At 45.3% G+C, this 23,126-nt stretch overlaps 1 protein-coding gene across 1 annotated transcript in view; it reads right to left on the bottom strand.

Moving 5' to 3' along the window:
- dennd1b (DENN/MADD domain containing 1B) overlaps positions 1-22,871 on the bottom strand; it is an 82,649-nt gene extending 59,778 nt beyond the window's left edge. Inside the window, exons 1-3 of the mRNA XM_068743414.1 lie at positions 22,646-22,871; positions 22,140-22,204; positions 5,713-5,756 (exon numbers count right to left, since the gene is read on the bottom strand). Coding sequence (XP_068599515.1) covers positions 5,713-5,756; positions 22,140-22,204; positions 22,646-22,662 — 126 coding nt within the window. The 5' untranslated portion in view covers positions 22,663-22,871. The remainder of the gene's footprint in view (positions 1-5,712; positions 5,757-22,139; positions 22,205-22,645) is intronic.
- Positions 22,872-23,126: the final 255 nt, after the last annotated feature.

The raw sequence follows: 23,126 nt of genomic DNA, 5'->3' as shown, positions 1-23,126 counted from the left end.
GAGATGCATGCCAATTAAATTAAGCCACATCGTTATAGGTGTGATAGCTCTGCTGGCAATGTGGTTAGGAGAAGTCTGGCAACGGATACCTCAAATACGAGTGTCCTGGTTGACAGGGACAAATGTCGTTCCCCCCCGCGCCGTGACTGTAAGCATAACTTTGAAGGAATTTGGCAGCATTTGTGAATGTACATTATATTATTATACATATATGGAAAATATGGACTGAAGCAATAGATGTATCCAGTGAAAGCAGGAGCAGAACTAGCATAAAGGGGTGTAAAATGTAAAGTTTCATTCTGAAACAAGACATGGTGGAACAACGCTTCACTGCATGACACAAAATGTCCCTGTTCCCTTTTCTAAAGCGCTCTGTTCCCTTCCCGCAGCCATGCGTCAGCGGCCGTCGACAGATCAGCAACAGGAGTTGCACAATCTTAACGTTTTGAAGTCTGTGATTAGTCGCGCAGATTCAGAATGAAAACACGTTAAAATAAAAGTTATGTTATCTTCATCTGTCATCCATTACCGTCATGCCAGCATCACTGCAGAGTTCACGAGTGAAACCCAGACGACCTACGCCAAGGCTTCCACTTTACAAGTGACCGGATAGGAACACCGCCCCATTTCTTTTGAAGCAACCCCTCCCGGGAGTGGACCAGTAGCACGGCTAAAGTGCAGCTACCTGGCAAGACTTGTGTGACGCACACATCTGTAGCCGAACCCGCTGCCGTCTACCTGCAGCCCGCGACGCACAAGCGGCTAACAGCTCTTTACTCCACCGCTTTCCTTTCACCAGTCACTGGGATGTGAGCAGCGGGGCGTAAAAATACTGCCTCTGCTCTCCCCTTCGCTCACCACCAGGCTGCTTCGCCCAGGAAGCTGGCCCAGAGGTCACTGCAATCAGGACCCATGAGCAACAAAGGGCCGAAGTTAGGCATCCAGCTCAGTGCCTGAGCCAAAAGGCCAGCCTAGCAGGGTGAGACTGTCCATTAGGCAAGACCCTGGAACACCCGAGGGATCTGAGGTGAAAAGGGTTAGAAAGAAGAATAAAAAACACCATCACACCCCCCCCCCCCCGACACACACACACACATTCTCAAAGACATACGAAGATCATACGAGGCCTTGTTTGACACTGCTGTCAGGGTGCAGTGAAGGGGAAAGACGAGACCCTGTGACACGCCAAGACATCACACACGCATACGTAGATAAACACACACACACACACACACACACTCACACACACAAGAAAGGTATGAATTTCCATCCATTTCATCTCAGCGTTCGCCACACGTTGAACATTGCAGTTTTAGCTTCACAACACCGGCTGTGGCAGCAGCCAAAGAGATGACAAAACACACTCAAGCTCAACAGCTCGCCACCAAACAACGGCGCTCCTCAGACGCTGTTTGAAGGAAGGGTGGGGACGCCGGCTCTGTCCTTGGGAAGACTGGCCTGACAGAGGTTGCTCCTCTCATCTCTCCATCGTCATCTCCTTTATCGACAACAACAGACGCTCATCTGTCAGCCGTCCTCGGGCTAAAAGAACTGTGTACAAACATGTCATCAAGCACATCACCTACTATATATATATTGATCTCACAATCACTTCATCCCAGCACCTTTTCTCTGGATCTCACAGTCCTCCATCTTTTCTGGATTTCTTACTCAGTTTGTCATTCCACACAGCTCTTAGCTTGACTCCATCTTTCTCTCCCCTTCACAAGTTCCCCACGCCTTACACTTTTTTTTTTTTTTTGCCATAAATCTCTTTAAACTCATCTTTTTTTTTACATTTACCACTTATCCGAGGTCTCTGAAGGACATTTACCCCCACCCCCCATCTGCGCAGACACCTTGACTCCTTCACTAACACTGTCTCCTCCTCTCCTCAGGGTCGGCATTCATCTCCCTCAAGGCTGAAGTCACAAATCATGTTCGTTAGCTCCTCTCATTTACCTCTCCCTGAGACCACTTCTGCATCAACTACCCGATGGGTCTCTCCTCCAACGAGCCCCCCCCCCCCCCCTCACACACTGGGTCGGTCCAGAGCTGGGGCCACCAATCACAGTATGTCTGGTGTTTTGTCCTGAAGGAGCACAGTGGCTCCCAAAGTCAGGGCCGTGACACTCCAGGGAAACAGCGATGGAGATAATCGCTCATAAATTAGCATTTTTAAAATGACTAGAAATTAACATTTGGATGATATATATTCTAAGAGAAAGACAAATCTGTGCATTTGTTAAAAACACGGTTACGTCCACAACCAAGTCCTGGAATGCATTAAATATGACAAACTGACAATATGTACGAACGGATGTGTTCATTTAACAGCATATTTCCATCTAGGTTCAAATCCCATCTAATGTAGCCTTGGTATGAATACAAAGCTGCATGTTACGTGGTAAACCCCATGCAGTATGCAGCAGGGTGTTCAAAGTTTCATGATAAAAATTGGAGGAATGACCACAGAGGGTTGGCATCAACTGTAATCCACAGCTGAAAGAAGGCCTTGCAGTAAAATCTATTCATAATTCAACATTTCCTTCATTTCTCTCTGAATATTAAAATGCATGATGCTAGCAGGAAAGAAACGTGGCTCATGTGCGATTTCAGGCGATTCGTGTGATGGACACTCATAGGCTGATAAAATGACCTGGAGCAGGAGATGCAGGGATGAGAAATACGGAAACGTACAGAACGGTGGGTATACAGTGAGTTATGGAGGTGAAGAAAGAGAAGGATAGGATAGAGTCTGAAGACCGAGTGAAAAACGGGGAAAAGATTAACAGAAGCATCAAAAGGTTGAAGCAGAATAATGCTGATGTGCCGTGCAAAAACGTGCACGAGAGTCCACGGCAGTCTACGCAAGTAAAGTCTAAGCAATGTGAAGAGAATATTGTGAATACAGAGGAACGGGGCTTCTATATACCACACTGTGGTTAGCTCGGATTTACTGGAAGAATCATTTTATCTCGTTCTCTGTCTCTGAGCGTGTGTGTGTGTGCGTGTGTGTGTGTGTGTGTCTGTGTGTGTTCTGTCTGTTGTGTTTTTTCCACAACTTTGGGATGAGATCTGAGAGGAAACGGACAGATTTCCATCTGTCTGCTTCATTTGCAAAAAATAAAAAGCCCCTCTTACGATTCAAATATATGCTTAAGCCACTTCTCTCTTGCCCTCTCTCTCTCTCTCTCTCTTACGCATCTATCCCTCTCTGTCCAAATGGCATCTGTATATGACCAGGGCATCGAGAGTCTCAGGGGTTGAGGGGAGAAACGAGGGAGCAGGAGGGAAGAAAGAAAAGGAGAGCAGGGAGAGAGAGAGAGAGAGAGAGAGAAAGAGGGAGCAAGCACCTCTCGCTTCACATTTCCCCAGCACCACCCCGGCGTGCCAGCCAGCCTGCAGTCTGTTCTCCTTTGAGCTTTCTATTCTACCACAGCACAGGGGGAAAAAAATCAATTCATATTTCCATAATCCACACTCCTGTCTGTCTACATGTCTTTGCCCCCCCCTCCCTCCTTCGCCCCTCCCTCTCCCCTGGGGTAGACTAACCCCTCCACCTCGATCCTACGGCCTACAAATGTCATTACGCCGAGCAACAATAACGGCCCTAAACAAAAGGAGGCCTTGCTCTGAGCTCTGAGCCCCTCTGTAGAGGCTGCTGGCCGCCGCTGCCATATGCTAGCCAGCTCGGGCCGCAGAAAGAGACAGCGACCGTGGCTACAGAGGAGCCGCACAAAGGAGGAAAGGAGTCCTAATCCTGGTAATGAGGCCCGTGAATACAGCCTTTATGTATACGGGGGAAAGGGCCAGTCCCTCTGTACACAGCACGCTAACTAGCCATCTTAAGGGCCATCCTATCCACAATCCACACAACTTATCTGGTCAACAACAGAATGAAAGAAAAGTAAGGTTAGGGGGGGGGGGGCTGAAAAGGAAGATATGTTGAGGATGGATGAGACAGGCCGATGCCAATGCCTAACACTGCGTGTATTTGTTTTTCACCTTCCCACTTGGATTCAGCTGTTCTTGTAACTCCTGTTGCCTCACTTCCTTTTCCTGTACCCACCTCTGCGAGACTGTAATTCCTTGCTCGCTCGCTCGCTCCCTCACTCCCTCTGCCTCTCACTCTGATCGCACGATCTGGTTCTTGTGGGGCAGGCAGACATCGCCTGAAGCATCTTTCTACAAGAACATTTATTCCTCAAAAGTGGATCAGAGAGGCAAGGAGAGCTGTTTAAACTCGCTGACTTGCCTGCTGTGTTGAGACAGTTAGCCCATGCACACATTGTTGTCGTTCTATGTTTTATTCCTATTTTATTATCGCATGCCCAGTTTGATGCTGCAGTCTTCTGCCCAATGATTTGACCTGGACCGGTTTTGTCATCTTAATAAGAAATATGTTCTTTTCTTTTTCAAATTTCTGTCCACAGAAATTTGAATTTGAATTTCTGTCTCGCTGCCTTTCTGTCACACACACACACACACACGTGCACAGTCTGGCTGAAAACGCAGCAGCAGAGAGCAGGAGTCAAGGAGTCATCACTGGAGCACCAACAGAACAACAATGCAACATACTTGCAGCATGATGTGCACAACTTAGAGGTTAATACACACATTACTGCAGGCTGCATGATCGTTTTTGATCAAGTCGGATCTTAACTGCTGTTCTTGGAAGGTGAAGCCACAGAAGAAAAAACAAAGACACCCCGCTGAGGTTGTAGATTTTTCTCTAAGGCTAAAGAACAAGGCTTTTAAATAAAAGGAATATCGAATTTTAAAAAAGGTTTTCATGAATGCTGTCCCTGGGAGACAGTTGAAAAGATTTGTGACTGGCTCAAAACACAAATTTGGGTTTATCACAACTCCAGTCTTGCGTACGGAAAAGACGGTACATGGGGAAATAAACATTCAATAAGGATGTAAAGAACATATTAATGCAAACCCTCGGGCTAGAAGAGAAATCTAGTCATGAAAGACAAGGTAAGGAACCGGTTGGACATTTTGGGGAGACTTGTTTTCATTTTTATATGCAAATACAGGCTTGATGTGATTGTGGGTTTGTTTCCAACCGCAGCCGTTTCAATAATGACGTTTCCATTTTTCCCAGTTTCAGTATTTATAATAACTAAAGGTCCAAAAAACAAGTTGTGGTAAATAAAACCTGACACAATGTACCCGTAAAAAAATAGGACTCTTCGATGATGCAGATGAGTGAGAAGTTTATGCAACGCTGCAATAGACACCGCTGATTGATTCAGGTGGTTAAAAAAATACAGCAAATAACACCTGCAGATTAAAAATGAACCTAATAATGCTATAAATGTGAAACAATAGGAGGCAGAACAATGAGAGGGAACGCGTGAGAGAAAGGGAAGGTGGAGGAGTGCATTCCTGTCACGGCTGCATGATAATTACTGATTCGTCAGTTATTGAAGACCTGCTCACTGCTTTTCATTACCTGCAACAGACATACAGCGAGACGGCGAGGGAGAGAGGGAGAGAGGGAGAGAGGGAGAAGGGGAGGAGGAGGAGAGGAAGCGCTGAGAGGGATGAGGATGGCGACGGTGGGGAGGTTACCACAGGATGGAAGGGTGAGCGCAGGCATTAGGTAAGAAGGGAGATGGGAGTAAGAGGAGGTGCAGGATGTCTGCAGCAATGAATGGGGGGGAGAGGGAGAGAGAGAGAGAGAGCAGAGTGTGTTCCAACCTGGTCTGTCTGGTCCTGGGGGAAGCTCCACAGCACGGTTGGATCTAGAGGTAATTGACAGACAGCATTAATCAGCGGGTGAGAAACACACCGTCTTCGCTAGCTGCCTCAGAACACATACATATTAATGAGCAGGGTGGGGGCAAGGGTGGCTGCTGCAAATCTGCACACACACACACACACACACACACTTAAAACTTATATACTCACTTACATACACGCAGAGCAGAGAACGCATCGTGAAAGACAAGAGGGGAAGGGCGTGGGCTCTCCGTGCTGTAAATATGCGTATTTATATTCTCCGTGCAGATATGATCGCTTACATGAGACAAATCAGGCTCGTTTAAGGAAGTCCTATCAACACATCCTATGGCTCATTTGCTTAATTATTCCTACTCTGATACAAACATTTGCAAGGGAGGCGTAAAACCTCAACTGGATGATTTTTCCAGTTGATCTTTTTTTTTTTTTTCTCTAAATAACATTCACGCCGTTAGAATAACCAAACTGATGAATCCACTTTTGAGACAGACAAGAATGTAACCGATTCTGAGTTTGTTAATTAGCATTTAAGTTACTGAAATTAGTTAGCAGAGCGTTATCTTGTGGGCTAAAAGGCTGAAAACAGTATAATAAACTGACCGCTGGACAGATTAAATGAAAAATGTTCACATGTAATGTTTTTGCTTTGATAAGCTGTGGCAGGACTTTGAATTTCACAGAGCGCATGTTAACTGATTATTTAAAAAAAAGAAGAACTGACAGATTCATCAGCCGTAGAAATAATGAATAGTTGCATGATCTAGAATGGTCATTCATGACAGGAGATGCACAACAAAGGCATGAGCGTTAATCTTTCAGATACTTAAGGAGAAACTAGAGCATTGAAGATAGCGTATAGCTTCGCCGCGGTTAAAGGGGACGTCATTTTTCCCATGTTTCTACATTATTATGGAGCGTTTGGGCCATTAGCAACCCAAAAGCAGCTAAATAAACCATCCAGCCGATCCTGCGTAGTTTGGGTCGTTCTGTAGTCAAGTACAGAAACGCTTCTGGAAGAAATCTAACTTACTGTGACGTCACAGTACAAAAACGTGCACATGCATGCACATTTATTGCATGCAAGCAGCTGCGCGCGTGCACGCAATGAACTTAGTTTCGTTTTAGTTTTCAGAGGCGTTTCTGACAGAGCTGTTTGAGACAGAAAAGAAGGACGCTGTCCTGCAGCATCTGTTTGCTATTTTAACCAAAGACTGTCACAGATATTTCATATATGTGTCTGGGAACTGCGTTAACTTGTGGAAAAAGAGTTTAATATGGGACCTTTGAAGAAACCTGAACAAGTTTGATGATAATTCCCAAAATACAAACACAATCTTTTAACACGTTGCTGAACTGATACCACCTCACACTGCTGGTGGCAGACCCCATCTGTCTGGATCTGGATATAGTTGTTCAATGTGATTTCGCCAGCTGTACAAGCGCAGGCCTGCATGTTTATTTTCTTTTGTTCATTTCATTCCAGATCCCACTCAAAATCTGATGACCTCTCCTCGCCTAAAATCTGTCGGCAGCTTCATCAGCTGTCCCCTCAGTGTGACTCTTGAAGCATCTCTCTCAAACGCTAGCTTTCACAAGCAAAAGTCAGCCTCTCACAGGCTTATACCACGGAGTTGAAAGGAGGCGGTCACAGAGACACAGCCTGAACACGGGGGTCTCTGGTAAACATGGCTTCCACGGCTCCAAGGTCAGCCTGTGACCTCTGCAGGAACCGCATCGGTTCGACGGGACGCACTCTCACATTGCCAGGTCAATTGTCACGGACACGCAAAAGACCTAGAGGCTCGTGAACACACTCACACGTCCATCTGAGAGAAAGTCAATCTGAAAACTTTTTAAGTTCAACAGGTACGAGCTGCGAGTTTTGTTAATGAAAGCCGCGCGACCGCGTTCTGAGGCTTCCATTGGCCTGACCTTACGTCCACTTTCAATGTAGACATTTATGAAAGCGGCGGAGATGACCAATGCATTAATAAAGCGGAAATGCAATACGACACGATGTGTGGAATAGCTTCATGGCCATCACTGCCTAAAAACCAGGCAGAGGGCTACAATAGACACACGGATGACAGGACGCAGCAGAATCCGCCGGGCCTTACATAATCCTGTTGGATAATTTCACGGGTCCCATCTTGAAAAGAGCGTCACAAGGAAGAAAGCAGCAAAGCACAAAGCCGTCGGCTCGGACCGGCCCCCGTCCCTCAGGCTTGTGATCTGTCGCAGCGAGGGTGATTTTATGCTGATTTACTGGGTGACAGGATGGGAACCGCTTCTGCACCGTGTTGCAGCGTCGGCCCGGGCAACCAGAACACCATCGCCGCGATTTCAGATGTTTACCTCCATTGCTTTTTACACATTCCCTGCAAAGTTTTGATGATGATGAGGTTTTGTTTAAACTATTATTATTATTACTGATGAAGTCATGTTTTTGTGTTTGGGTGATTTTTAAAGAAATTCCAAAAAGAATTCTGCAATGGCACCGAATATCTTTTGCGTGCGGCTGTATTTCATGTCACTGTGGCATGACTGATAAAAAATAATTTCTAGAATCCTTCAGGGTGCGTGGATTAAAGCTCCAAACTCAGATTAATAACCGTCTGGACTCCAGTATGTTCAATATGGAGGTACATGGAGGGCGAGAATGTCCTTTCTGTTATTTCCTTCCTCTAAATTCTCGCCTCCATTTCCCATGGTTGCCTAATTTTGTCTGTTCCTTCCACAACCGCTGTTTCTTTTCATCCCGCCCTACCCTGAAGCTCTCTTTCCTCTTCGCTCCCCCCCCCCCCCCCTCCTATTTTTCCCCCATACTCTTTTGCATTCGTACACCCCTCCTTTTTGGACGTGTGGGGGGCGTGTGGTGGACGCGAGAGGAGGGGGGCCCGAAGGGGGTTAAGACTGAAAGTTGAAGGTTAGAGAGGTGAAGAGGACCCCTGCTGCTCTGCCAGGGGACACAAATGTCACCATGACAGATCCTGCACCAGCTAATCCAGCCTCTCTTTCTTCAAAAATAGACATGCATGCATGAGGCCTGATGCAACTACAAAAATATCATTTACAATTTATTTCTGAATTCTGCAGTAGCAACGTCAAGTGTATGAAGAAAAAAAAATCAAACCATTCTGCAGTACATAAAAATACTTGAGATACAAATAACTGATTTAATTTAAATGTAAATTATTGTCTCAAAATTAGTTTAAATGTCATCAACGTTCACGACTCGATTTGGCAGGCGGAACCTTATTTTGAAAGGATGCGAGCGCACCGTTAAGACGGTTCTTCCGTTTGCAGCCGCTCGCTCGAGTGTAAATGTAGAAATGTTTTGGCTTTGCCACGAGGTCATAAAACATTCAACAGACAATGGTAGCTGTCAGTTGCAATAAAATATGGCCAAGTTCGAGAGGCATGCCTTCTCAAGGATGCCGGCGACAGCAGAGGAAAGCAGGAGCCCGGAAACACCCAGAAACACGCACATAGAAAGCAAAAGCAGCAGTCTAATCATTTTACAGTGTTATATATGTACTAGTGCCTTGCTTATGGGTGCATAAGTTGGGTTTGTTATTTAACTGAATTGACTTCAGCAAAGAATATTCAACCACTTCCTGCTCTTCCACTTGCACCCGCCTGCACCGCCCGCTGCTGCATGCATCTGTCCTGCAAACCATGCCCCGTTAAGTCTACCTGCATAATGCATTGATGTGCTCGACATTAGCCTCTCTCTCTCTCTCTCTCTCTCTCTCACCCATCGCCATCAAAAGCCAACAGTATATCACACAGATGACAGCATCCAGTGTGTTGCTGCACACAATGCACAAACAGTCCATTTGATCTGTCACCAGAGGCGGCCGGAGTGACAAAGGGAAAAAAAACAAAACAACATATAGCATATTTCACCCTGGTGGAGCGCAAACAGATCCAGTGGGTGAGAATTGAATTGAAATCACGGATCCCGGGTTGCATTCCTCCATTCGCACCCCGAGAAATGGAGACGGGCAAATGTGACAAGTGTTCAATAGTCTCTGCTTACACGTGAGCCATACAAGAGTTTGTGTGTTTACAGATGGATAACATTCTCAGGGGTGAATATTTACTGTACGGTAGCATGTCCACTGATCTCTGAGGGCTTCAAGCTTGGCCGATCTGCAACAGCCACAATGGGGCAATATGTGGGAAGCCCCTGAGCCACGACACAGATACTGGGGAGAGGGGGGGGGTGGAGGGAGAGATGGTCAAAAATCAATGTTCTGGCTATTCCTGAGACACTTGTCTTTAAAAGTCGGAGGGGGAGAGCGAGTGAGCAGAAAGTAAGGTTAATAGGTGAAGGGTTCTGGGAACGGAGAGCGGGGCAACAGGGAAGGAGTGGGAGGAGGAGGGATGAAGAGAGGGAAGAGACGGATGGATTGGAAAGAGTGGGAGGTGGACCTCGGCCTCGCTCAGCTGACAACACTTCCTTTCTACTTCCTCAGGTGGATCATTAAATGTGATGGGATTAAACAGAATAACTTATGTGTGCATGGAAGTACGAGAGAAACAAGAAATAAGCATGCCCCTTCATCTCCCATTCTTCAAATATCCCCATAAATCTATGCCTGGCATTTCCAAGTAGGCTAAAAATGGAAAAGGCTGGCATCTCCATGCTGGCATACATCTATGCTTCTTGGGATTTCCAAGTAGGCTAAAAAGAAGTAGTTGGCAGAGCGTGTCATTCCTAATGTTGCCCTAATGCTGTTGGCTGGAAGAAAAAGTTGGCGCATAACACCAGCGAGTCAGGAACCCAACGCTGGCTAGCGCTGCACTGAAAATTATTCAACTTCAACCATTTGTGAAAAACAAAAACCAACTAAGTTACTTTGAACTGACACTTTTGAAAAAAAATAAAAAAAATAGCCTTTTGCAAACTACTGGGGGGGGGGGGGGAGACATACATGAAATGCACCCGAGCTCTGAGGTCCATGTTTGTGCTTCTATAGAATCGTCTCAGCAGTTCAATAGCAGTGGCCTGAACGCACGGTTCTGGCTTAGAGACAGAGAGATTCCAGTAAAACACACAAAAAAAGACCTAACCCCAAATCCAGTGTGAATACATATTTAGATGAAAGCTTCTATTTTATAATTCTCTATACAATGGGAATCAAACACAGACCCAGAACCCTCATGGCCATCTAACGTTCTAAAGGCATAAAAAACAAAATGCACTTTTTCACCTTATTCCATGAACTACTGAATGTGTGCCGAGAGTGAATAGGGGGCCAAATCCCATATGGTGAACAGCAGCTCCTCTGGTGAGAAGCGAGGCTGTGAAAGCCACCGGCAGCCCATCTCCTCCATCCGTGCTGCGGAGATAAAGGGATGTAGCGCCTGCCTCTCCTTGTTCCTCCTTTCTCTCGCTCCCTTTGCCTCCTTCTCCTCCCTCTTTCTTGGCCAGGGGTTAAACTGCTGCACTCTAACCTCTTTGGCAAAGATTTCATTCACTCTTGTTTGCCTCGCTCGCTCTCTCATCTTTAAGGGAGATTTATTTCACAGTATGTAGTGGATTAGCCCCCCCCCCCACCCCCACCCCTCGCATGCCCTCGGACAAAAACATTGTTTTAGCACTAGCTGCAACGGGAGGAAGCTACAGCTACCGACATCCACAATGCAGCCATTGTGGATGCAGGGGTGGATGGACCCTTGCCTCGGACGCCGTCTAGACTCGGAGCCTGTGCTGATTGGAGAAACAGAGGGAGAAAATCCCATCAGGCAGTGGAGTGAAAGTTAACTAAGGTAACCTGCTGTGAACCTGATGAAGATGTCAAGCCAACATATGGCAACAAATGTCTATTGTCAGAACAAGGAGCTTTCTTCCCTCAGAGGGAGTGTACGATGGAGGAGGAGGAGGAGGAGGAGGAGATGAGGGATGGCTAAAGACTGGGGGGGGGATTGCACAACCTGAGGGAAGGAATAACTGTGGTGGTCATCGGTTTACTTCTGGATCAGCAGCCTTATTCTGACTGGGAGGAGGCCCAATCCCTACACTCACAATTAAAGGAGTAAGCAGATTAACTGGCATCCTTCAAAGGCCGGTAGAAATAAAAACACACTCACAGGCGTTTCAAATGTCGTCTTCTTTTTTCTTTCCTTTTGCCTATCAAGCCTCACACTGCAAATGGCATTACATTTCATGCTGGTTTAGCGAGCAGCGGTTTACAGAGGAGAAACCTCTTAATCAATGATATGGTGCTCAAGTTTACGACTACCGATTGGTCACACGGTGCTGTTTACAAATGAGGACTGGAGTCTGAAAGAAGTAGTGAAAGTCAGGGGTTAGCAATAAAGTAAAAAAGAAAATCACCGAGCCGGCGTAGACTAGGTCAAGGAATGGAGCGACATTTGCAATGGAGAGCTATTTTAATTTTGCAATGCTTGAATAAAAACAAATATGAATTAAACAAAGAGAAAACAACCTCCAAGGTAGCGTCTGCTTTACCAGCCAAAAAACATCAACTGGCAGGCTTCCCATGTGAGAGACGGCGGCCTGGGGGGATTCCTAAGACGTTTCTACAGCTTCATCTAAAAATGATAAACAACCTCAGCCACTGGAAAAGGAATAAAGGAAGAGCTGCACGCAGATGATGTGACCCTATTAATGCCACATTAGTTGTTCCGTCTTGCCAGGAAAATGCTTCTTCAGTGGAATGAACTGAGAGAGAGAGAATGAATGAAAGAGAAGTGAAAGCGATACTGTCTCCAGGCTAGTTGGGATGCAACCCAATTTCACAGCTTCACGAATGAGCGGCGCAGCATATGGATGCAACCTTTGTGACAGCCTCTGTGTATCACCACATATCAGTGTTGATATTCCCAGTCAGATTCCATACTGGTCCAACATTATGTCAAGTACTGGCTCCGCATGACTGCCTTTTCAACACAACACACCATCAGAGTGTTTGTTCGTGAGGGGGGGGGGGGGGGGGGGGGTAGCCTTCTAAGCTAAGAAAACAAGCTCGTATCTCCCTAGACAGACGACTCTCCAACTCTCCACGGCACGATGAAATCAGGCGCTCTTTCTGAAGCGGTAATGCCACCTAGCATCAGTCGCGTCACCTGAAATCTGAGCTACAACCCCGGTTTATTTATTTCTATAGAAATGTGTGGGGACTGCAGGGTTTTGGTTCCATCGCTGGATGTTGCGTTGTCGACTTTAAAAGCATCATTTCTTCACATCATCGCATTCCGTCCATATGGTCCAACCATCTGCCTCGGTGAAAAACAACATCTACATAAGCACAACAAATTAGATGCTCTATTACGAAGCTAATAAGCAGAAAAACACATGAATAGAACTCGTAACTAGAGTGTAACTTACGTTAGCTTTCAAATTAAGATACCTGTAACGTTACTAAACTACCAAACGCAACAACCCAAGGAACACGGGACATTGCTGAACTCGTTTTCAAAACGGCGAGTTTATAAGTCGAACTAAATTGTTCTTTATTCGACGCTCAGGTACAAGAACGCAGATGATCGGGTCATTGTCACTCAATTGCACGTGCTTAAGGGAGCGCTCCTTCTTCAGTCTTTGAGGTGGTGGTTGCAGAATCAGAGAAAACACCGCGTAGCAGCAGCAGCAGCTCTTTGGGGTGGGGAGAGGATCGATCTCGGTTAATGTCATATGGCACAGCACCCAGAGGCAGCCGCGTGGTGCTGATGACAGCTTAAAGCCTCGCCTTTGGCGGCTACATGCTTGGTGCTGCAGAGCTGCGATTTGAAGTTCAACGTGCAAAGGCTGACAGACAGACAGCTTTCAGTCAGGCAGGCAGGCAGGCAGCCAGGCAGTCAGTCAGCCAGTGTTTCCACGGGGATGACGATACATCTGTCTCTGTTAAAAGCGTGCAATAGCGCACGATGCTAATGCTTCAACGGGAACAGCAGATTGCAGCTTTTTGGAGACACAAGGGATGTTGTGGATATCACTAAGATAGCATTCAGGAGCAAAGATGAGTCATTTAATATTATATAGTTGCAAAAAACATAACCAAACGTGAAACCGTTGAGCCCTCTTTTCTGTGTGGCTTTGCTCGGCTGCAGGGGGTGAAGAAATACTGAGCAAAAAAAAAAAAGTATAATATAGAAGTCCTAACAGGTTTACTCTGAGAAAACTGGACGTCTATTAAAGGCCTGGAGACGTTTCACCTCTCATCTAAGAGGCTTCCCTCTGTTCCAACTGGATGGTGAGGAGTTTCAAGTATTTATCTATCAACTGCTAAACACTCACTTGGATGAAATGATCTCCAGTCGTTACTCTTTACTCAGATGATTGGTTCTTGTCATCATGACCAACCTGACATCTCCACAACACAATTGAGTCCCAACCCCATTAAGAAGGCCAGAAAATCCAATCAGGTACGACTGCCAGGTGAGAGAAGGCCAAGGGTTTGAGAAGCTGTCATCAAAACTGGCTTACTTTTTGGAACCTAAAATTAAAAATGCATAAAGTAATAAAAAAAAAATAAAGGAACCAGATAAATGAGAAGGTGTGTCTAAACTTTTGATTGGTAGTGTATTTTTAAGATAAATGGTTTGAAACTCCAGAAAAATGTAAATCGTGTCAGTGTGTGTGTGTGTGCGTGTGCGTGTGTGTGGGTGGGGCGGGGGTTACAGGAAACAAAGACACTGTGGATGAATTACATGATTTTCAATGATAAATACTCTCAGACATCAAGACATCAAGACTGACCTATATTTTCTGTCTTGAAAAATAGGCCAACACCCAAATTACGAGCCAGTAGGGCTTCCCACACGCACGTAAACGGCATCATCTTCGCAGTAATTGTACGGTGTCGGGCTAAATAAGAGCAGCCTTGAATGGAGAGACGTAGCCTGAGGGTATAGCTGTTGACATGTAAATACAGAAGCTAGAAGCTGAGCTGACAGGATCGTACCACTGGTTCTGCTTGACTTGGATCTGGCCTTGACCACAAAATTAAGATCTAAAGGACAAATAGCCTGGATGTCAGGTCACCGGTACTCATGTCGCGTCAATGAGAAAGTTGATTTCCTTAATTGCCGTGGAAAACACATTTCTGTCTTTTCGTCGAGTCGTCTTTTCGATCATTTTACGTCAGTCTGCATGTCAGCAACCCCCCCCCCCCCCCGAGACAAGAACGCAAACACTGGCTGCGTGCTTTATCTGCTTCCTCTAAAACTACGGTTTACAGAATGATGGACGCCCCTGCTGCAAAATTAACATTCAGTGTTTATTCATCATATATATGCAAACATAAATACATTCGAACAATCTCCTGAATGGCAGAGAAACCTCTGCTGGGCCATTATTTGTTGGTATCCATCATTAGAAAATCTTTGTGAGGATTGAGAGCTTTGATCTGCCCAACATGACTCACCTCAGAAGTCAACATATTTCTGAGTGCATTTTTTTATGAAATCCAATTTGCCATACGAGAACAGATTAACACTACCGAAGCTACATCGCTAATCCTGTTCATTTGTGTGGCTAAACTAGGCCACGTTGGTATTGTATGCATTAAAAACAGCCAATCATTGTTCTCTGACTCATGATACATGGGGTGCATCTTGTGCTTGTCGGGGGGTGCTGTGCTAAACAAATAATCACGGTCATCTATTGACGTCATGTGACGTATTCTGTGAAGACGAGCTGAGCTTCGTAGTGACACCAGCAGTTTTTGGAAGCTAAATATAGCCGCGTTTTATCCAGGCCTTTCCCCTTCATAGTTTTTCATTTTAACTATGGAAAATTACATCATGTAAGGGTTTTCACACGGGAATAAATTCATCTGCCATAGCAGAAAGATGCATAAGGTATCAAATACAGCAATGCCATGAGGATGCGCGTGAGGAATGGAGGTAAGGTGGGGGAATTCTTGTGCATCCATCAAATCCGTGTCATTTTAAAACATTGATCCGGTCCTACTTCTCCCCTCTTTTTCACCGTGGAAAGGGGGGAAACCTAAAAATAACCTGAGAGCATCAGTGCCTAGAAGTCTTTCCATGTTCTCCCGCTCTGGCAGGATTAGTGAATTCAGACGAGCCTCCTGCAGCTCACACAGCTTCAGCGTCTCTCTCTCATGCACGGTTACACATATATGCATGCAGGCGAGCACACCCTCTCAGACATTTACACACACACAATATATAGGTATATACACTTTAAAAAGGTGCAAGCAACCATACGCTCATATAAAAAAAGACCTAGTGCTTAAGTCCTGCACCAATGAGTGGGAGAGCTCAGACAGCAAATCCCACACTATCTCACCCATCAGTTTATAGAATCCTGCCATCAGCACATCCACAACCCCCTTCATCCTCCTCCATCCATCCTCTTCCACCTCCCACCCTTCCTGTCTGCCCCACCTCATCTCATTTTGCTCCAGTTCTTCATACTTTGGCAAACAATACTCTGCGCTCTGTAGGAATAACAGATCGTCATAGTCGTCCTGTTCATGTGTGTGCAAGTTAACAGATAATCTGGATTGAAGTTCCTGACCAGTTTTAACCCCAGATGCTGTAATCCCAAATTCCCCTTCCCAGTGCCCATATTCCTACCAAGGTTTCAGTGAAAGCTGTCCAAACACATTTGGAGTTATCCTGCCCATAATCAAATACACAAGCACACAGCACCAGTATGAATTCCAGCTTCAACTCTTGCTTGTGGCGGTGAAAATGACGCGCAAGAGGATAAACAGGTAGAGGCATGTTTCTGCACAGGCAAAAAGCCAAGACGAACTTTAAGTTATACGTTTTTAAGCTTGAGATTCACCGTATAATCTGGAAAAAGGTTGGAATGAGAGCGTGACACCGGCTTCCACGGCTTCTAAAAGAGAAAAGAGTTGGAACTAAACCCAGTGAACAGCAAGCCACCACGGAGTTAGTGAATGGATGAGTGACTGCGGGCAGGGAGCTACAAACGACTGCTCACAAATACAAGAAGGACTGCTGAACACTGGGGGGGTAACACAAACCGGCCAAATTTACAATCTGGGTAATCCAAATGGAAATGCAAACACGTCTCAGGTTACATCTTGCTGTGAGAAACATTTCAATAACAAATATTAATGTCACAGACTTGCAACTAGAGATTGTGTTTTAGCTGAAACAGTTCAGGTGTTATATTTAATGGATACTCAAAAGGTGCTCGATTTGGATTGAATCGGGGGGGAAATAGATCCAAAGATAAAAATAGATAAAAGTCAAACTGAGGCTCAGAGACGATCTCATGGATTCTCAGAGGACGTCGAGTGGAAGGGATTTCTCAAAGTTCACTCGCAGTGCAACTATTGCCGCGCCGTTGAGGGGACGCCAAGAGCCTTCCTTAATTTGCTTCAGAGAAAGCAGACAACAGACAGCGACGACTTGGGCGATAGCTCATTCTCCATGTGTGAAAGAGCCAATTTAGCAAAGTCATATGGCTGAAACAAAAGAAAGAGGCAAAGGAGCTGTGAGATAAACAGAGTGAGAGACCTTGGGGTCTTCTCGGGAGTGTAAGTGGAGGAGTGTGGCCTCTCTAATGACCAATCAACACCCTCCTCGCTGACATGGCATCTGTTAGTTCTTCAATGGCCTCCCATTTAAGTGTGAGCCCACCGCCAGCTCAACACTCAGCCAGGAATCCAATCAGACAGCGAGGCCGACAAATCTGGGGTCAAGGAGCAATTCTGACATTTTGCAGAATGTCAACGTTCAACCTTTTCTAAAAGTTCTACCACACAGGAGTTTTGCTCTGCGAATGTGAAAGGTGGAAATAGGAACGGGTGAAAGCCAAAGAAGAAGAAGAAGAAGAGAAAAAAGGGAAATCACAGTGCTGCTTGGGGGGGCTTGGGGGGCGGGGAGATACAGCAGAGAAGGAAGCCGACTGATAACTACGGAGCTGCGGGTGACACGGTGGCACCGCCGGGTCTCAGCAAAAAATGTTCTGAAGATAAAGAACAAAAGCAACTTTTCCATAGTTGGAAAGTGGAGCTGCAAGATAACGCGAATGAAAAAGCAAAATGTGTCTACTTTGTGATTTCCCTTTACGTACATCTGAAGGAGTCCATACGAGTGCACTGGGGTTTCAATAACGAAACATCCTGCCGTGCACTCGGACACCAACCACTGAAGCCGCTAAAGACACATGCTCATTGGTAAATAACGGACAGGTACATGCATGAGATGGAAACAATATGGCAAGTCCATTCATCCGTCTACTGAGTTCTACTTGTGTTGAGCAGGTTGTTCTGAATGTTAGTCAATAATACGGCATGGGATAGCGTTCAGATTTACAGTTAAACTCACCTGAACCGCGGCGTGCAGAAAGTAAAACACACAATAATGAACCACGCTTCAGTGCTAACTAAGCTGCCCTCATTGAAGGCTTTTTTTTTTTTAAACAGTAAATTGTCTTCTCTAAATGCAGCGTGAATGTTGCGATAAAATTGATACGCTGATCTATTAAGTTTATTGCTTTGTTACCGGGAACAATCTGGCTGCAGAGAGCGGGTGAGGACAGGTAGCATCTGTCCCGTCCCCCCCCCACACCTACTGCCTTGGCAGCTTTCGTGTCATCTGCTAGTTTTGGCAGCATCTTGGAAGCACATCAATATGGCTTTATGTAGCCAGGGCCGCTAGCAGCTAGCATGCCAGTCACGCTCTCAGGCAACACTAACTCACAGCCTGAGCATCCACAGAGCCCCCGAGCCAAGAGAGCCGAGAGGAACAGAGCTCAGGCGCAACAAGGGAGGCCAGGTCTCCGTGGGCCAGCGCGAGGAGAACGGGACGGTGTCTGTCACCTACCCACACAGCCGTGTTTAGAAGCGCGGGGCCAATACCAGACACGAACATTTCCACCATCAAGGTTGTGAGCTTCATTTTGTTTTTTTTCTCCCCAGCAACAGTTCTGTTGTGGAATGCTGATGCGCTCATCTAGTCTAATTTACTGCTGAATTATCATCAAATCTGTAACGGGATGGAATGTTCTTCTCGGGCCCGGACCACCGGAAACACACCCGGGGGAGTAATAACTGGGACTTTGCGAGGGAACACTAGCAGAGTTGGTTATTCTGAATGTTAACTGCACAATAATAATTGGCATTCTCCTTGATCACAATAAAACCAAAGGTCATTCAGACTTGTTGATTGTCCAAGATGTATGAACAGCATGAAGTACATTTATTTTAGTGGAACCGGTTCCTGATTTGACCTTTTTCAGGTATTTATTAGTGGAAATATTCAGTGAAGACAAAGTATTGAGCTGAGTTATTAATAATGCTAAGCTAAGGATGCAATTTGTTAAAGAAAATCATCCTCTGACCTGCCTTGCAAATTCATTCCTGTCTTTTTCATTATCTGTCGAAGTAAATGTGCATTCTTGATTGTCTTAAGGCCTTAAAGGATTCTTTGTAACTTAGTATTTGGATACGAGTTAACATTTCACATTTACATACATACATAAAATAAATTCATTCAACAATTAAACTTTTGAATTGCTCTGGTTCTGGATTTGTAGGACACCTAAAAAGGCCAAATCCATTCATCAGCAAACAAACATGTCGGCGTTTTTTTTGTTATTCTCGAGGAGGAAACCACAGGTGCTACTTTCAGTTTGGAACGAGTCAAACTCTGGTAAGTGAAACCTTTTGACTGTTTGTCACACCGTGCCTGCATCGCTGGTGCAGAGAATGGTTCTTAATGATGCGCACAGTGCAGTCTTCCCAAACTACCGTGCATGGAAAGTTGGCTCCAGCCATAGAGAGCACCCCTGCAGAATAAATAAAAAGTCTGTGCCAAATTGTAAGTTAATATGTTTGTTAGTTATTACGCACTTATCGATTAATTATTAACATTAGTTTTACCGACTTAAATTAGCACTCGTGTGTGATGCCAAAATGACGACTACATAATGAGTGAGTCATTTATTCTGAGAACATTAATTTAAAAATGTAGTCTGAAACAACTCAATAAAAAAAAACAGGCTACAAGGCTTGTCTTCAAATATCTAACTGCGCAGAAGGTGTGAACCCCATCAATGACCGTCAACAAAGTATTCAGCCATCCGCCCACAGTACCTGCCTCTCTGCTGTTTGATCTTGACTGCTATTAACAAAGTGAAATTCCCTCTACAGTACAATGGTGTCAACTCAAGCTGTTGCGCAGGGATCTAGTTTCAAACCTGCCGGACCAGGATGTGGTCAGAGTAGAAAAACAGCACTGCATCATCAGCAAGCAAAAAAAAAAAAAAAAAAAAAAAACCCTGCCACACACAAAGCTTCCCAGTCAGTCAAAACGCACGGTGATTCAAACGGCGTTGCTGATGGAAGAGAACAACAAATGAAAAGCAGCCAAAAGCTAGCGTTAAACTGGAGCTATGAGAAGTATGAGCAAGATGAAACCCTCCACTACCTTCCCAAATGCTCATCTATTCTATGCCAAGTCGCTATAACAAGTTAATAATAGTCTACCATGGATGGACTATTGTTGTTTTTGTTGATTTATTTATTTATTTTTACCTCTGTGTGAAATGAGTGTCTCGGCCAAATGTCCAGATTTTGGCTGCAGGAGAAAAGGCTCGAGTTTGTGGCGAGCTACTGTGGAGGTTCCATTAACCCTTTCAACTCACAATTCAGACAAATGCACAGAACGGACACTATTTTAAGGGTTTCGCACTTTTATAGTTTTCACCTTATCCTCACGCAACGGATCCATTCTGTCCAAGTGAAATAAGAATGATCCCGTCAGAATCGCCCACGATAGAAGCCAAGTAAAAGAAAAGAAAATACATCAGATTCGCCGAAAAGTGACGCAAAAAAAAACAGTCCACCTCACCTCTGAGACCCTGCTGGCAGATAACATGCATCTACATCCCTGCAACGTCCTCAGCACGGACATTCATGTGTGAAACCAGAAGTCAGCGCCGGGCAGGCAGAGCACTTTGGTCAAATGTTTGCGCAGAATGTGTATGTTCCACTTGACCTGAAGGGTGTGTAAACATTTCTCTGCAGCCGTGCTCCAGGGAGTACGAGTACGGATATGAATCTGACCCCGGATCAAACATAAGGGAAGCCAGTTATTACAGCGCAGGCTGGTGCTTTATGAGTTTGGTTTAAATTCAATATCAGAAAGACATCCAAAGACAACTTTGGGTCCACGCTGGTCAGCCCAGCAGCTGCACAAGCAAGCCATCCACATAACACCTCTTTAACGTCAAAGCTCAGCGGGCAAAATCAGACGGCCGGTGTAATGCACGGTGAAAACGCCTCTACGTGATATATGTCTGATGTCTGACATTTGATATTGATGTGAAACATCGGTTACTGTATTTCCCATATTCATAAAGGTAACATATTGTTTTTTTTGTCCTTTTGGCCGCAGCCATTTTCTGGGTTATGTCTGGATGTTTTTTGGTCCCGGCCATCGCTGATTGGACGTTTGCCTGTTAAATGCTCTGCGCTCGCCTGAGAGTGATCTTCCTAAAACCACATTTATGTGCGCACAGTTACAAAAGAAGAACCACACACTGGTGAACACATGTGAGTTTTACTAAAGAATAGCAAAGAGCAAGAAATCAGTTAAACAAAGAACGCGTTACACTCGCAAAAACACATTCACAACTTTCCAGCTGAATTCAACGTGAACCTTCTCCAGTCCTTGGGAGGACACGCTGAAGCACGTAATAACAGCACAGAGGTAAATTATTGCTTTCCTTGTGCGAGCTTCATGCGCTGTATCGCTGTGGCACCCACTGTCTCAGTTAAAATACTGAGTAAACGCAGTTGGTAATCACTACTGCCAACATGATAGGAGAGCTTGGCTGTGCAGACTTACAATCGCTTTAATTACAACACAAACAACATTTTTTTTCACCAACAGGTGGCAATCAGAACTGGCAAACACATCTTCATCTTTTTCAAGTCGGATACTGAGGCCAAGACTAAGAATCGTCTTCACTGTCAGATGCCCCGTCTCCATTTTTATTTTATTTTTTTTAAATCGATTGATTTTATTGCTAGGTCACTATTGAAAGGTAAAAATAACTTTTGAAAATTGATCACATTTCTGGATCAAGACAACATCCTTACAGCACACAGAAAAAACTTTGCATTCTCACATGTGAGATGCAAGAACCCCCCCCCAAAAAAATTAGAAATAATAATAATTAAAATAATGATATTGAATTCCTTCTCTGTGGATCAATTCGCCTTTTAGTCTATGAAATTGAGAATCTAAAATATCACCATGCTGTAACAGATAAGCGCAATTGTTGGCAATGACGTCATAGACGGTTTATTAATACACGCCGCTTCAGGCTCAGGAGCCTCTTTGTGTTTACATGTCATGTTTACATTTATAACAACAACAACAACAACAACATCACCTACCCTCATTTTCGGATGTCGGACATGCCACCTTCAGAACCAGATCAAACGTTCTTCCTGGATTCTCCCTGGAAACAACAACAACATACTGTTTAATAATCAGGGGGTAATAAGAGGCAGCTGGGGCAACAAGTGGCTTTAGCGCGCACGCGCACGCACACGCACGCACCGACTGCGTTGAATTCCCTTGCGTCTTGGTGCATTAAAACTGAACCTGTCATATTTTCACACGAGTCGTGACGTCATTACCACGTTCGTAAAGGCTTGGCGGTGATTTAATTGTGATGCTCTTGTCTCTTTGATGCCCCCCCCCCCCCCCCCCCCCCGCTCGGGCATTTAATGCTGTCTGCTCTGCCGCTAGCTCAGCGGCTAACGGGCAGCCTGCTGGCCCATGGCTAAAAACATTGCTTCCTGTTTTACGCTCAGCTCTGAGTTAAACTTAGCACCTGTGTGCTACGCGTTAGCATACAGCCCGGCAGCAAGACGCGGCTGAACTCGGGGCGTCTTACTTTATTCTGCTGTCCATGGTTCGGCTACAGCATCGCGGCTTCTCCCGTGCTGTCGGCGGCCGAGCTCTGCTGGCTGACGGTGAAAATATCTCCACCTTCCTCAATCGGAACCGTCACTTCTTCTTCTTCCGTATCGGTCGCCGGTTGAAATCCCGCCGCGACCACATGCTTGGAGGTGGGGTGTTGTAGTTTGTCCCGTTATTTCACCATTAATGCCGCCCCCACCTCACCCTCCTCGCCTGTCCAGCACCACAGCGTTGGTTTCCCACAACAAACGCTACTCCAGGAAGTGCTGTCAAAGATCTGATGACGTCAGCGCGTCGGACGCGCACCTTCGCTGTCGCTTCTGCCCGCAGCGTCTCTTTGATGATTAAGTATAAAGAGAAATAATAATTTTGATCGATAATAATGGTCTTGTTTGCAAATATGTTTTTTAATTGCAAATCAATTACTTTTGTTTGCAAATCTTTTTTGGGTGGCA

This window comes from Brachionichthys hirsutus, chromosome 9 (genome assembly GCF_040956055.1).
Source record: "Brachionichthys hirsutus isolate HB-005 chromosome 9, CSIRO-AGI_Bhir_v1, whole genome shotgun sequence".
Lineage (NCBI taxonomy): Eukaryota > Metazoa > Chordata > Actinopteri > Lophiiformes > Brachionichthyidae > Brachionichthys > Brachionichthys hirsutus.
This window is presented reverse-complemented; position numbering and strand designations above follow the sequence as displayed.